General features: G+C 59.7%; 2 protein-coding genes across 3 annotated transcripts in view; both read right to left on the reverse strand.

Annotated features, from left to right (window-relative positions):
* Nucleotides 1-261: 261 nt before the first annotated feature.
* Nucleotides 262-4,796, reverse strand: SC5D (sterol-C5-desaturase). Of its 2 annotated transcripts, none has more exons than XM_064470846.1 (5): nt 4,690-4,796; nt 3,739-3,956; nt 2,545-2,677; nt 1,945-2,045; nt 262-1,588 (listed from the first exon to the last, which is right to left on the reverse strand). In XM_064470846.1, exons 2-5 carry the CDS (start codon nt 3,946-3,948, stop codon nt 1,163-1,165), a joined length of 870 nt encoding a protein of 289 aa, XP_064326916.1. In that variant the 5' UTR covers nt 3,949-3,956; nt 4,690-4,796; the 3' UTR covers nt 262-1,162. The 2 variants fall into 2 exon arrangements, with proteins under 2 accessions (XP_064326916.1, XP_064326915.1); XM_064470845.1 differs by lacking the exon at nt 4,690-4,796 and adding an exon at nt 4,152-4,386.
* A 2,999-nt stretch (nt 4,797-7,795) lies between these two features.
* TECTA (tectorin alpha) overlaps nt 7,796-15,322 on the reverse strand; it is a 29,037-nt gene continuing 21,510 nt past the window's right edge. Inside the window, exons 13-23 of the mRNA XM_064471086.1 lie at nt 14,850-15,233; nt 13,901-14,187; nt 13,530-13,810; nt 13,245-13,355; nt 12,699-12,901; nt 11,802-11,965; nt 11,399-11,647; nt 10,702-10,864; nt 10,309-10,396; nt 9,512-9,628; nt 7,796-9,043 (exon numbers count right to left, since the gene is read on the reverse strand). Of these exons, the coding sequence (XP_064327156.1) occupies nt 8,943-9,043; nt 9,512-9,628; nt 10,309-10,396; nt 10,702-10,864; nt 11,399-11,647; nt 11,802-11,965; nt 12,699-12,901; nt 13,245-13,355; nt 13,530-13,810; nt 13,901-14,187; nt 14,850-15,233 (2,148 nt within the window). The 3' untranslated portion in view covers nt 7,796-8,942. The remainder of the gene's footprint in view (nt 9,044-9,511; nt 9,629-10,308; nt 10,397-10,701; nt 10,865-11,398; nt 11,648-11,801; nt 11,966-12,698; nt 12,902-13,244; nt 13,356-13,529; nt 13,811-13,900; nt 14,188-14,849; nt 15,234-15,322) is intronic.

Consider the following 15,322-nt stretch of genomic DNA (forward strand, 5'->3'; position numbering starts at 1 on the left):
GGGCGGCCAGGCAGCCCCGTGTTCCCTGTGTGCTTCTCACCCAGGTGGGGCCAGGACCTCGTCCCCTCTGAGCCACGTGGGGTGAGAAGCAATGGGGGGGTGTCGGTGGGCCCCCCGAGGCTCTCAGTGTGGAGGCGTTGAGTCCTCACAGCCGACCCACAGGAGGAGAAGCTGGGGGCTGGCAGTCGGTGATATTTTCCCTCTCCCCTAGCAGGCTCTGCACGGTGTCGGGAGCCAGGGCAAAAGGGACCAACCAGCAGCCAAGTTGGTAAGTGAGATTTATTGAGTGCGGGTCAGACCCAAAGGCAGAGCGACTGGGTTTCAGCAGGAAACACACCAGATGTTAAGGGGGAAAACTGGCCACGAACCCGCGAGTGCCCGCTCCTCCACCCTGGTCCCCCCCCCTCCTCATAATGTTCTCAGGGAGCTTGAGGCACCCATGGGACTCAGGGTGCATCTTTGTTTTACAGGCATGCTGTTTCCAGGACGCATCCCACCAGCGCCTTGCCGGACATCCCCAGGCAAGAGGAAGGAGGACAGCACGTCGAGCAGTGAGGAGGCCACCACGTCTCGAGGCTGAGCCCTTGCCATGCCGAGGAGCCACTGCGGGGGGCCCACGCTGTCTCCAAAAGGTAGGCATTTGCGGCTTTTTTCATTAAATACAGCTTAGAAAAAAACAGCATTGTCAGCCTGTTGACTTGACTTATCCCAATGGACTTGGCAACAGCAAATCGGTGACGACGGTGCTCAGCACAGATGGATGGAAACCCTGCCACGAGCCATGTTATTGTTCTACTTGCGCCACATTATCATTCTGTTTGTGCCATGTTATTGTTCTTTTTGTAAAGCAGCAGCACAGTATTAAGCAGCGCAGGGACCTTAGCAGAGATCCAAAGTCAGCTGGGAGGGGGAACAATAGGGGGTGACCAGGGCAGGTCTGTGCTGTAGAGCAAGGCTGTAACTCACCGGCGAGGCTGGACACCGCTGTTTCAGGAGCAGGGGTGGGCCGGAGCACTTGCCAAAAACTGCCCTGCACTGGGCGCGCCATCGGGGGATGGGGGCTCTTTGCCTGTAGGAAAATAGTCTTGAGAGGCCAGGGAGGAATGGGACGAGATCCGTCTGGGGAATCTCGTCCCAGCGAGGGGCCGGGCCAGGGGGAATTCTACTCAGTCTTGGCAGCCGGGGAGCCGTTGGGTGCCCCCAGGCCTTTCTCTCGGAGCTTGCGCAAGTAGTCGTGGGGTCCTTTGCCCTCGAAGGCTGTGGGGCTCTTGTAGGAGCCGCCAATCTTGTCCCAGAGGGTGAAGTATTGCCCGTAGTTGTAGTCGAAGTACAAGTGGTGGTCAGTATGGTGGGCCGATCCGTTGATGATGTGTTGCAGGAAGCGGGGGACGCGGTAGTCGCCATCATGAATGGAGATGGTCCAGACGTTGACAAAGATGTAGAGGCCCAAGTAGGTGATTTTGTGCAGGGGAAAGAGGAAGGGGTAGATGTGGTAGGGCAGGCTCTGCATGAAGCCGTCGACGGGGTGGAAGGCATGGCTGGCGAAGGGTGTCGCGATTTTCCAGAGGTGGTGGGGCTTGTGGAAGCGCTGCAGGGAGAAGGTGCACCGTCGGTCCCCAAGGTGGGCACGGATACAGGGCACACACTGGCTGGTCCCTTTTAGGGGGTCCCCTGGCTGGGGACAGACTTGATGGACTTGCTGCCCAGGAGCCGAGGGGGCTGAGGGCCAGGGGCCATTGCCTCCCATAGTGCGGGAGAGGGATGCATGCCCTAAAGGGCTCTCAGCTTCCGTCACGTTGTGGACCAAGGTGACAGGATGCCTCATTCGGCCATGCCGAGCCTGACGCTCCCCCTGGGGTGCATGCTCCCCCGGACGAGCAGCTCGGCTGCAGCCCCGGCACGGGGCAGGGGCCCTCTCCCGGAGCTCCCCGTCCCACCTCGTACCTTATAGAACAGTTTGTGGTGGAGACCGCGGTGTATCCAGTAGATGCCCATGTCAGTGAAGAAGAGGAAGGAGAGCATGCTGAGGAAGACGCCTGACCAGCCTGGGGGAACAGGGATGTTAGGTTTGGTGCCCACAGGCAGCCAGGGCTGGCGAGGAACCAGGGGCAACAGGGGCCGGAGAGGCACATGTGAGCTGCGGCAGGGTCTGTCCCATCAAGGTGTGGTGAGAGGGTTGGACAGTCTCCCGTTACTTGAGGAAAGCGAGTCAGGCACCGGTTTGTTGGGACCCATGCCCAGGGAAGAGAAGGCCTTGTTTTGTGGAGGGGAGAGGGCATCGAGCAGGCTGTCATGTCCCATCTCCAAGCCGGGGTGGGTGGGCACCTTCTCCTATCAGCCTAAAGGGAACCTGGGACTATGTCTAGAAGAGACCAGCTCAAGGCAGGAGGTACCTGGGTAGATTTTGCGGGGCTCGTATGAGGTGCGCTGCTTTCAGGAGAAATGGGGGTGTGCCGCCTGCCCTGGGCGGGGGCCGAGGGAGGTGACCTGGGTGGTGGGGAAAAGGCACCAGCCTGTCGGGGGGGCTGTGGGGGAATGGCTTACCGTATGGGGAGTCCTCGATGTTGTCATAGAGCTTGCTGTAGCCCCGCACCTCGGCGAAGAACAGGGCGACGGTGGGCACGCTGATCCAGGGGAGGGAGCGCAATGCGTAGGTGATCTCCCGGCGCACCTGATTCTGGGGGTGGCAGCAGGAGAGAGGGGTCAGGGGGAGAGGGTGTACCAGGATCCAGGCAGAGACGTGGGAGCCCCAACACCCTGACCCCTTGCAAGGCTGGTGCCTTGGTTGCCAGTTGGCCTTTGGCACGGGCCCGTTGACGCAATGCCCGTACCGTGGCGTGGGACATGGCGCGCTGCCCACCGGGGAGAGCCGTGCTCGGGGCAGGACAGGGCTGGCGCTGGGTGCTGGGTCTAGTACCTTGTGCGAGTGGTACTTGTTTCTGGTCAGGGATGACCGGGGGCCTGCGTGGGTGGGTGCCGGAGGGCTGAGGGGGCCAGGTGCCGGCATCAGTTGGGCAGCCATTGGCTCACAAAAGCGGGGTGCGGAGGTGGGCACTCGTCTGTGTGTGTTGGCGGCTGGCTGTGAGCCGCCACACGCGTCAGCAATGGTTGCCGCAGCGAAGGGAGCTCATGCTGCCATCACTTGGGGAGCCACGTGTGCCGGGGAGGGCAGGGTGCTGGGGTGGGTGCGGTCGGTTTGGATGCATGCGGGAACAAGGTGCTTTCGGAGCGGCTGGCGACCCCTGGGCTGCCACCGCACCTGGAGCAAGGAGGCTGGTGGCAGCCAAAGGTGGAGAGCAGGACGTGACAGGTGTATCTGTAGGGCTGGGTGTTTAATGGGCTGGAGGATTGCCCAAGTCCTGAGTGAGAAGTCCTGGCTTTGGGAGGACTGGCCAGTCCGGTGTCTCTGCCGGGCCCTGCTGTCGGTGGTGGACTTGCCTCAGTGTCCTCAGGGAGGTTCTAGGGGGTCTGTTTGGTGGTGACAGGGCGGGTCCCATGGGTGGCATGCAGGCCAGGGGTTGGTACACGGGAGAAAATCACCCCTCGAGGCATCAGCAAGAGCAGATAACAAACAGGTAGTGGGGACAACCCATGCTGTGGCATCAGCACGTGTCATTTGCAACAGCCTGCAGCTGGAGGGTGGCGAGGGGGACGCCGGCGGCGCGCGGTGTGGGCAAAGGGGCACACAGTGCAGCGCCACGGGGTGCTGGGGGAGCGGCGCGGGGTACACCCACCCACCTCTAGGAACTGAGGATGCTTCTTGAGTTCGTGGTCAAAGATGAAGTAGTAGCTGAGGGTGCCGAAGAGCAGGTAGAGGGTGAGCGCCCCCAGGTTGGTGATGACGAAGAGGCTGAGGAGCTGGCGGCAGGGCTCACCTTCAGGCCAGCCGGCGGGGTACACGTAGGGTGTGAGGAGGTGCCGGTCAGCGGCGTCCAGGACCAGATCCATGGTGGCTCCTGTGGGAAAGAGAGAGGGTCAGCATGACCGGTCACAGAAAGGGCCCCGACTCTCCTCTGGGGCTGTAGGGGCCAGGTCCAAGCGGCACAGGAGATCGGGTGCCCGTCGGGGTGCAGGTGGTGGGGTGGCAGTGGGGAGGTTGGTCACCCTAGCCGTGTCTGGGAGATGCAGGGTGTGAGACACAAAGTATGGACCGTGGAGGATGTCCCGGGGGGGGGGGGGGGGGGGCGGGGGGATGCCCCGTTTCTGCATCCTCTTGCCGTGGGGGTGGACAGCAGGGTCCTATGCTGGGGAAAGGGTGGCAGCGGGATGTACGTTTTGGGGCGCAAGACTTCCTTCTCGGGCAGCATGTGGTGCTCGGGGACCACGGCAGTGCCCGTCTCGGCGGTCCGTAGCCCCCGGCGCCGTTTTGGGTCGCACAGGGCGATTCCAGTAGCGCTCCTCGGGGGTGCCGGTGCCGCGGTGCCGGCGCGGGCAGCCCCCTGCAGAGGTGGGACCGTGCGCGGGCAGGGAGGCGAGGGGCACGCTGCTCGCGGCCGCGCACGCCGCGGGGGGGGGTGCGTGTTTTGGAGGCGCAGGCTGCACGGCCAGTCCTGCCCACGCCGCCGCGGGGGGCGGAGGGGCGGCGGAACCGGGGCGTCCCGCGGGACCGAGCCGCGGGTGGCACTGTCGGGGGCTGCAGCGCCGGCGCCGCCGCGTGTGTCCCCCCCCCCCCCGCACCCCGGTACTTGCCTGAGGGTCCCGGCGCGGCGGTGGGCGGGGAGCAGCGGCGCCGCCCGGTAGCGCCATGCGACGTCACAGCCGGCGCGGCTCGCGCCACCGCGGGCGGTGACGTCGGGCGGGGGCGGGCCGCCACCGCATCCTCCCCGCGCGTCGCCGGAGCGCGCCGGGGCCGGCGCCTCTCGCGTGCGCGGCTTGCGGGGAGCGGGGCGACGCTCTTTAGGCCTCGCCTGACGCCCGCGCCGGCAGGGCGCTGCGCCGTGGCTGCGGAGCCCGCGGGGGCGAGCGTGACAGAGCAGCGCCTCCCACCGGGTCTTACGCGGGCTGGGCGCGGGCGTTGCGTGCGCCCCGCGTCGTGGGAGTTGCCGGTCGAGGCGCCCGCAGCCGGGCCAGCGATGCCGTCCCCGCACCCTGTCCCACCTCCTTCCTCGCCCCCGCGCCCGGCTGTGGGTAGCGAGGGGTCTGGCGGTACCGCGCGCGCCAGCCCTGCTGGGGGTGGTTAGCCTCGGAGGTAGCAGGGGCCCTGGGACATGTGGGGCCAAAGACGAGGTGTCAAGGTCACCCCATGGGCGAGCCCTGGGCGTGCAACGTTGCCAAAAGATAGTGGCAGCGTGGACTGGCAATCTGGGGTTGGGCAGCTGTCATGGTTTTAGCTGGGACAGAGTTAATTTTCTTCACTCTAGCTGGTATAGTGCTGTGCTTTGAAATTAGCATGGAAAAAACCCGTTGAGATAACACACAGATGTTTGGGCTGTTGCTGGGCAGCGCTTGTACTAGTCAAGGACATGTCTAGCCTCCCAGGCTCTGCGGGGGGCACAAGGAGCCAGAGGGGAGGGGGCACAGCTAAGAGAGCAGACTCAGACTGGCCAAAGGGATATTCCATATCACGTAATGTCATGCCCAATGTGTTACCTGGGAGGGGCTGGCCGGGGGAGGGGGGAGCAATCGCGGCTCGGGGACGGGCAGCGTCGGTCGGCGGGTGGTGAGCGGTTGTATCGTTTGTGTTTCCGTGTTTTTTTTTCCCTTTTTTTCCCCCCTTTCCCTTCCTTTTCCCTTTTATTATATTAACATTATTGTCATTATTATCATAATCATTGGTACTATTATTATCATTTTATTGTATTCATTAAACTGTGCTTATCTCAACCCACAAGTTCTTTTGCTCGTCTGATTCTCTTCCCCATCCCACAGGGGTGGGGGGGGGTGTGAGCGAGCGGCTGCAGGGTGTTCAGTTGCCAGCTGAGGCTGAGCCACGACACTCTGCAAGGCATCTTGTCCCTCAAGGGGGTCAGCAGCACCTCCCAGTTTGGTATCATCATCAGACTTGCTAATGCTGCACTCAACTCCTACATCCAGATCACTGATAAATATATTGAACAGAACAGGCCCTAGAATTGAACCCTGAGGAACGCCACTGGTGAGCCATTGCCAGCCTGATGTAGTGCCACTCGCTGCACCGATTATTCACCCAGCGCGCCATGAACCCACTCGTCCCACCATTGGACAACTTGTCCAGAAAGATGCTGCAAGGGACCGTATCAAAAGCCTTACTAAAATAAAATTAAAAACAAACACCTACACCCACCACCTTTCCTTCATCTACTTGGCAGGTAACCTTATCATAGAAGGGATACCAAATTAGTTAAACAGGACTTTCCCTTTGTGAAACCACGTTGACTGTGCCTGTTGATTGCATTGTTTTTAAACGCCTTTCAGTAGTAATCAGTATGAGCTTCTCCATAATTTTTCCAGGAATTTTCCAGGAATTTCTAACCTAACCCAGGTCTGTAGTTCCCTGGGTCTTCCCTCCCACCCTTTTTGTAGCTTGGGCTAAGATTGGCTAGCTTCTGCTCAGCAGGGACCTCCCCAGACTCCTGAGAACTTCGGTAGACGATAGAGAGGGGTCCAGCCGTAACAGCTGCTAGAACCTTGGGTACTCTGGGATGACTCCCATCAGGCCCCATGGACTTCTGAACATTCACTTGAAACAGCTGGTCCCTGACAATTTCAGTGTCCACAAATGGAGAGTCACTGTTCCTGCACTTGTGGTCCTCCAACTCGGGGGCCCAGGCAGCCCAAGTTCTATCAGTATTATTAAAGACTGAGGCAAAAAAAACCCACATTGAATGCTTACGCTTTTTCTTCGTCCCTATTAGTCAGATGACCATCTTCAACAAGGATCAGTCCAATGTTTTCTTTAGACCCCACCCCTCTTGCTATTAATGCACTTTAAAAAGCCCTTCTCGACACAACACTGGCTGGGTTCAATTCTAAGTGTCCTTTGGCCTTTCGTGTCTTCTCCCTGCATATAGAAACCACAGCTCTGTGCTCTTCCTGCAATGCCTGACCTTGCTTCCAGAGATCATACAATTTCTTTTTCTTCTTGAGCTCCATGAGGAGTTTCCCATTCAGCTGACCTGGTCTTGTGCCCCGCTCACTTGAGTTACGACACGGTGGAATTGCCTGCTCCTTCTAAAAGATGGTTCTTCAGGCTGACCAGCACTTGTGGACTTGCAAGCCCTCAACAGCAGATTCCCAGGGTACTCTGCTAAATAGCTCCCAGAATAGCTTACAGTTTGCTCTCCTGAAATCCAGGGCAGCAACTCTGCTCTCCTTTTTTCTCATTACACTGGAAAATTTGAACTCAATCATTTCACAAGCGCTGTGGCCCAAACAGCCACCTACCATTGCATCTGTGACAAGACTGCTGCAAACCTGCCAGACCCGTGCTGGTGCCACTTGCCCACCCCAGACACCAAAGACCTCAGCTTCTTGTGCCCACTGCCAGCAACCACCCCTGCTCCTGTTCCTCTCCCCTACGATGGTGACCTCCTCCCATACTCCACAGTGGCCACCAGCCAGTCAGGTGAGTGGCCGAGGGGACAGGCACACAGACAGTGACCCACCAGGCTCACAGGCAACTTGCTCGATCGCTGCGCACCTCCAGCCACCACGCTCCTCGGCTCTCCCTGAGACTCCAGCAGAGAACTCGGGTGCTCCCTTCTCTCCCCACAACAGCTTATTACTCCCTGCCCACCCCCCATCCCAGATGATCCAACCCACCTAATAAAGCTTAGGCACACCTCCTTCCTCCAGCCCTGTCAGGGTGCCCTTGCCTGGCACCCTGAAACTGCCACTCCCTGCCCCTCCTGGGGACCCTCTCCGGCCCCAGCATCCTCCCAGCCCTGTCTGCATCGTCCCATCCTCACCACCATTGCACAGGACCACAACGCTTATGAAGGATTACGACACTTTTTATTCCCACGCAGCCGTTTCACAGAGTACAAACACAAGAAAAAACACCAGCACAGACAGCTCCCCCACACCCACCAGCACCTCAAGGACACTCTCAACTCTTCCACTGGGTGCCCTGATGCCACCCCATGCCAATGGACCCCGACCCTGCTCTCGCCCTCAAAAATCTCTGCTGTGGCACACCACACAAACACAAGAGGGAATTCCGCCCCTTTCTCTGGCTTTTGCTCCTGCCCACTAGAAAGCACCTCTTTCCAAACTCTGGGGCTGGCTTCTCACCACTGCAGTGCACTAACAGGTTTCCCAGACCCCCAGGGATGAGCTTGGCCCTCGGCCGCATGCCTCGACCATACCTCTGCTCCGGAGAGCCAGGGGACAGCACGCTTCCAAAGTGTCACAACACCTGACAATGATGAATGTGCTACTCGGGCCCACAACCCATGCCACGACACCTACCTCTGGCTGAGTCCAGGTCTTCATGAGACACTGACAGCAGCTCCCAAGGACTGTGGAGACCCATGGCCATCCGTGCAAGGGGATGGCATGTGCTATGGTCCGTCCCACACTACCAACAGGGGTGCAGGCCACCTACACTGCATGCTACAAGGGAAAGCCTGGGAAAAAAAAAAGCCTGCAAAAAAAAAAACCCCTCAATGATGGAAAGGCAAAAAAAACCCCCAAAACCAAACCAAAACACCAAAACAAAACACCAAAATCCCAAAGTCACACATCAGTGCCAGAAACCTGCAAAAAACCCAAACCAAATCCCCAGTCCCAAACTGATGCTGGCAAACATCCAGCTCTGCCTCGCCATTGCTGTCGTGGTGCTTGCCACGTGCCATCTTTCCATCTGGGTCCACGTCCGATCCCTCTCCAGGTGAAGTCCCTTTCTTGCCTCACGCAGCCGGATGGGTTGGTGGTAGCATGGCTACTGTGGGGGTGCTGTCTCCTACCCTACGAAGACTCAGGCCGACACGAGAACAGTACTTGGCTGGGTGGCGGAGCCACACCTACGAGGTCAGGTCTCGCGGAGCTGCGTGCAGCCACAGCCACAGCTGGGCCGCCACCAGAAGGGTTGCTCGGGCATGGTGCTCCCCTGAAGAGCTGGAGGCTGCCAACACAACAAGACCCACATGAGCTGCACCCTCAGCACACACACAAAAGGTGCGTCCCTCCCCCCCGACGCCCTGGGTGCCCTGCAAACAGGAGGGTGCCAGTCCCACATCCTCCCATCTCATTGCTGGGCCCCCCTCCCAGAAGCCCCTTAGCTGGTCTCCAAACTCTACCCATGGCCTCTACTCCACCCTTCTGCTTCCCTCCACCACACTATAGCCCATCCCCACCCCTACAACTACCTGCCTGACAGCTCTTCAAAGTCTGCCGTCATTGGCCTTGCAGCCCTCAGATGCCCCACCACTCCGTCCCCTGGCTCCCTGGCCTCTGCCGCCCTCCTATCTGCAACACGCTGCACGTTCCAGCCACCTTCCCTCTGCCACTCACCCCTACAGCTCCTTGCTTGGCCGTGGAAGCCCCCCACTATGCTCACCCCAACTCCTCCCACACCATCCCCAGTACTTGCCCCTGCAGCTCTTGCCGTCCCCTTGCAGCGTCCCTGTCACGCAGCTGCACAGGGGTCCATCCGCCCGGCTCGTGCAGATCTGCTCGCAGCCTCCATTGTCCTCGCACCAGTCCGATCCTGGGCACAAAGAGCAATGCAGGACACCTAAATGATCCTCCCAGATGCCAAGACCCCAAGCCTTGGCTGCCTAAGAGCCTGTGTAGCTCCCTGCTACAACAAAGGGGACCACAAGAACATGGCCATCACTTGCCAGGCACATCACACATAGCGTGGGGACAACACTAGGACTCAGCTAGGCTCCTGTCCCTGCCATGACCCCAAACCAGCACCTAGCCTGATGCTCACGACCCTCCATGGGCCTTTCAGGAAGAAAAAGAGGAGTACCCACAGCACAGGGCCGTTTGGCTGGAAGCAGTGCCCTGCACCATCCCAGGATCCCGCTGCTTGCCCTGCCATCATGCCATCTCCCGTGCAACCGCCCACAGACCCCCTAGGAACACACGTCTCCGAGTGAGATGGACCCCCCGACACAGCCCACACCTATGCCCATCCAACAGGCACCCACGCACCTTCAGCCCTCGCCGCCCAGCAGCCAAACCCCACTGAGCGCTCTCTCTTGCACTTGTCCCGATTCCTGCTCAAATGAACAGCCCCTCCCCCCAGGACACATGCATGCACGCTCCCTCGCCCCAGTGCCCCAGGATCCTGCTGTGCCCAGGCACTGCCCCGTGGCACGTCACTGGCCTCGACCTGGATGGCAAACACCTGCTGCCTTCCTTGGGGCCACACAAACTTACGCTTCCTCCTAATAGGCCCCACCGAGATGATCTGCTCCTTGGGCTCCTCGGCAAACACGCTGGCCATCCTCGTGTGCTGAGGGCAGTTCTACGCGAGGATAAAAGTCACCTCCGTCACTCTCAGCCCCTGCCTGGGCCCCCTCCACGCCACTCCGGTCAGCTGGGCTCCCAAAGGGACCCTGCGACCAGGCTAGAGAGCACGGATCCTGAAGTGACCTGCCCGTGGGAGGCTCTCCTCCCAGCACCTAGAGGGACACGCGACCCTCCCAGCCTCACCCCTGGGGCTAAATCTCTGACCGCCTCTCTGATGCTGAGCGAGTCAGCTGGGCTCACCGTGCTCTGCCGGAGCCCTGCACAGAGAGCAACCCGTCCCTTGGCAGCTGCTACACTTACTATTTTGCAGGAGTATTTCTCCGAATCGCAGAGCGACACGGCACAGTGGAGGTGAACTTCGTCATAATCCCCGATGAACTTGAAGACGGTGACGTGGAAGCGACATGTCAACGATACCCCATTCTCCTCTATGCCAATGGTGTTGTCCTTCATGTTTTGGCACCTGCGCAAAGTGCTGATGTTTGCCCTGGCCCTCCTGTGACCAGGACCCTCCCTCAAGGGATGCCACTCGCCCCTGTCCCCCTAAGGCCCCTCGCCCTGGGACCAGTGGTGGCATGCTTAGATCTGCCGTGCCTGCCTCCTCTGGATGGTTTTGCACTTTGCCTCTCTAGCATGATCTCCATTTGACTTCACTGTACTCCAGCTTCCCAAGATGCCTCCACCACGATCCACATCCCACCATCTCTTACACACACCCCATCACCCATGGCATCGGTGATGCAAGGAAGGCCTCTTCTCTCTGCAGCTGGGACTCTGTCACATGCGGGGCCTCCAGCTACCTCTATGCTAAGCAAACTAACTCCTGTGCTAACTATGTGAGCTGCCCTGTTCACCATCCTTTCCAGATCTTAGTCAACCATCTGACGGAAAGGTCCCCCGCTCCAACTGATGATGCCATCCCTTTGAGCACCCTCCCCAACAGACACGACAAAAGAACAACAGGGTGTGCCAGGCCGCCTGGCCCGCAGTTGCTCACCCTCCCTCGATGATGAAGTAGCGCAGCTTGTCGTTGCTGTCCCGCGAAGGGGTCGCGTAGCACTTGTTCAGCATCAGGATCAAGTGGTTGGAATCTGCCCCAACGACGAAGACCCCCACGTAGAGCACGTCCCGGGTAGTGAGCACCACCTCACCCTGCCGGTAAGGGTGCTTGTAGGACGAGTTCTTGTACAGGGCCATCTTGGTCGTGAAGCTCCCTTCCTGCGTCGGCACGGTCAGGTTAATCACACTAATGATGACAAAAAAAATACCAGCTTGGACAGAGGAAAGGCTGCAAACCCCGAATTGGCACATCACTTCAGACCCTTGCCGCCTCGCCCTTTGCCCACATGATCCCACACCTGTGCGATGGGAGAAGCCACACGTCTCGCCCTGGCTCCTACCTGAGCATCGGTCGCACGACTGAATCCAGGGAGATCTTGATGTCCAGCTCATAGGCACAGGAAAACTCCACGTTGATGGTCCGGTCCCGGGTGATGATGTTGCCCGTGTTGTTCGCACTCTCGATCCACACCGTGTTCTTGTACACTATATGCGTGCTGTTTGACTGCAGAAGGAATGCAGGGCGTTGCTCAAGACTGGCCACCTCTGCTCCCCTGCTCCGAATATGTGCCTCAGCCCCTAAACAAGCCACACAATGCCAAGGGCCCTGCTGTCCCTCTGCCACCTCTGGCCAGAAAGCGTATGGTACAGTGGGGCTAGGAACCGCTGGGTAGCATCCTTACTCTACAAGACCTGCCTGTGTGTTCCTTGACCTCCGTCCCATGAAAGTGCCTCCCAAGCATTGCTCACAGTGACGCGCCACCCTGCGCCAATGCTGGCATCAAGCCAGGCCACCGCCACCATGGAGGAAGACTGTCTGACTGGCACGAAACTGCGCTGCCTCAATGCCCCCCAAGCCAACAAGTTCCTTGCGTATGTAACGGCTCAGAATACACAGACTGCTCTCCTCAGCCTCCCAACTAGTCCTCTGCCTCCTTCTGCCTCCTCTGGACCAGGATGCCAGCCAGCAGGATGACGGCGACCCCATGCCAAAAAGACCCTGCATGCCACAAAGCCTGCCCGCAACCTACTGCCTGAACACAAGCTGCTCCAAGTGATGGTCAGAGTTACATGTGCATCTCAGGCATCAGCCAACTCTTGGGTCCCTTTTGCTCCATCAAGCCGCCTCCCAGTGGCACACTGCCCCTGCCTCCTTCACCCTCAAGTTCAAATGAATGACAAGACACCCAAGATGACAGCCCAGCCTTCGCTCCCGGCCTTGTGTGCCCTGCGCTCACCTGCACCACGTTGCCACAGTTGCCCTTGGTGTTGTTGATCTGGAAGGAGATGAAGTCCTCCCCTTCGATGCCAGGGCAGTGGCGGTCATTGACTCGCACACCCTCGCGCTCGAAGCCCAGCTGGAACAGCTTGCACTTTGAGATGGACACCTCCATTTGGGCAGCTTTGCAAGTCACCTCCGCATCAATGATATCATGGGTGGCTAGATGAGAAGACAAGACGGCTTCAGATCAGCACTAATGGTGCCGCAGTCCCAGGCCACCAGTCTGCCGGCCTTCCTCCCCGCTGCCAGAAATGGGCGGGGATCATCTCCTGCAGCACACCTTGCCCATGCAACATCCCTGCTGCTTAAAGTGCTCCTGAGCCAAAGATGCCCGTAACGTGCAGGCCAGAAAACCTGCTCCCATCCTGAACTGCACACGGTCGGGAAACCCCGCTTCGGCAGAGGTTGCAGCCATCGGCACCTCCCTTCCCAAAGCCCCAGCGGCCTAACACACGCCCACGCCGCTTGGCCCTGACCCTGCGGCTGGGACTGGAGGACTCACTGTTCCCATAGGGCGGGGGCTCGATGCAGCCGCACAGCTCCCCACCGTTGTCCAGCTCGCAGCTGCGGTTGGGGCAGTCGGCACCCACGCAGGGATCTTCCACCACTCCTGCTAAACAGCACAAGACAGAGCACAAACACGATCTTTATCCTCAGACCGCAGGGCAGGCACCTCCAACCACCACGGGCCACCCACGCCCTGCCTGCCCCTCCTCCCCTCTCCCACCAGTTGCAGTCCCAGCGGGACGCGGCTCCTCTCAGCCCGGACGGCGCCCGGCTCTCTTACAGCAATTCTCTTTCTCGATCCACTCGGTGCCCAGGATGCCGAAGGTGCGGCAGGCCTCGCCGTAGGCAGCCAGCGAGCCACACAGCTGGACCTTCTTGTGGTTGTAGCAGCCATCCAGAAAGCAGGACTCATAAAAGGGCAGGGGGTCCAGGAGGCCGTAGCAGGGCTGGAAGAAGCCTTTCATGTCTGTCAGCTTCAGGCAGTAGCTGTCACTCTGCAGCTCCTGGATCTGGACGTTGTCGCAGGAGGCGGCGTACTGTGAGTACTGCAGCTCGTTGCAGCTGTGGGCACCGGACACGTCACGGGGGCTCCCATCGTGCCGGCCCTGCTCCCTCTCCCGCCCGGCAGGGAAGGACCATCCAACCGCTCACCTCTTCTGCATGCCGTTGGTCTTCCAGCTCTGCGCCAGCACCACGCTGCTCACCGCCGGCTTCCCCCGCAGCGTCGCGTGGTCGTCTGTCCGGTCGCCGTTGAAGTTGCCGCAGAGGCCACACACCTTGTTCTGCAGCCGCTCCCCGATGGTGATTTTGATGACGTTGAAGCCGTTGTAGCGGATCTGGATGTCAGGGCTGGAGTCGATGACCAGGAAGCCCTCCTGGCTGAAGATCTTTGTGGAAAGACCCGTGACGAAGGGGATGTTCACATGGCTGCCATTCACCTGGTGAGGGAAAGGACACCAAGCTGACATCCCTCCCGTCCCTGCCATGTATGGATGCCGCGCTCACATGGCTCTGTGACTGCCTGCTGATATCCCAGCTGGGAAAACACACCACCTTGTCTTTGGCAGGGGCCGGCATATCCTCCTTCTGGCCCGATGGATTGCTCTGAACACACCACCTCCCTTACAAGCCCACACGACGTTGCACTGCAGAGGGAACCCTATTCACATGCAGAGGCTCTAGCTTGGAACTCATCACTTAGCAGGAAGGGCCACAGACGGTGCCCTTCAGACACCGAGTGACACCGCAGTGACAGGCAGCCCTCTGTACCCCTCCACTCAGAAGGGCAGCTTTGCCCACACCACCAAGAGGTGGACAGGTATGCGACTACAAACTCCCTGGCTGTGGACAGCCTCATCTCCTGCCAGTGCTTTTGTCCTGGCCAGTATCCCTCCACGAAGCCTGAGATATGACAGCTGTACCCCTCACCTGTAGAGGTGCCTCGAACAGGACACAAAGCCACCGACAGAGCCTTCCAGGCTCCTAATGGAGACTGTTGCGCAGTCCCGCACACCATCCTTCTCCACTTGGGAGCCAGTTCCCTGCAGCTCGACCCATGGCCCCTCTCCGGAGGGGGTGGATGCCCCCAGTGAGACCTTACCTTGACGGTATTCCTGTCACTGATAAGAATCTGCTCCTCATTGATGTAGAAGTACACAGGGGAGATGATGGTGAGGTTAGGCGAGGACCACTTGTCAAAGTTGATGATGAGCTGGAAGGAGAAATCGGGCAGCTTCTGGCAGATGGTGGAGAGGACGAAGGCGCAGTTGGCGGGAAAGCGGAGGAAGGCCCCATCGAAGGTGCGGAAGACGCCACCACCCGCCGCCAGGCAGAAGGAGCTCCTGGTGCTGAAGCAGCCGCGGACGCCACTGCGCAGGGCACACTCCTCGTCTGATTTGCAGTGCCGTGGGTCGCACTGGATGAGGTTGCGCCGGAAGCAGCGGCACCGACGGGTGCAGTCCCCGTTCCAGAAGAGCTGCTTGGGCTGAAAGAGGGACCCGTCACTGGCCGGGAAGGCTGAGAACCCCCACCCTACCCTCTGTAGTTGCTTGGGCCAAGGCTTACGCCCTTCTG

The sequence above is a fragment of the Phalacrocorax carbo genome, chromosome 21, assembly GCF_963921805.1.
Source record: "Phalacrocorax carbo chromosome 21, bPhaCar2.1, whole genome shotgun sequence".
NCBI lineage: Eukaryota > Metazoa > Chordata > Aves > Suliformes > Phalacrocoracidae > Phalacrocorax > Phalacrocorax carbo.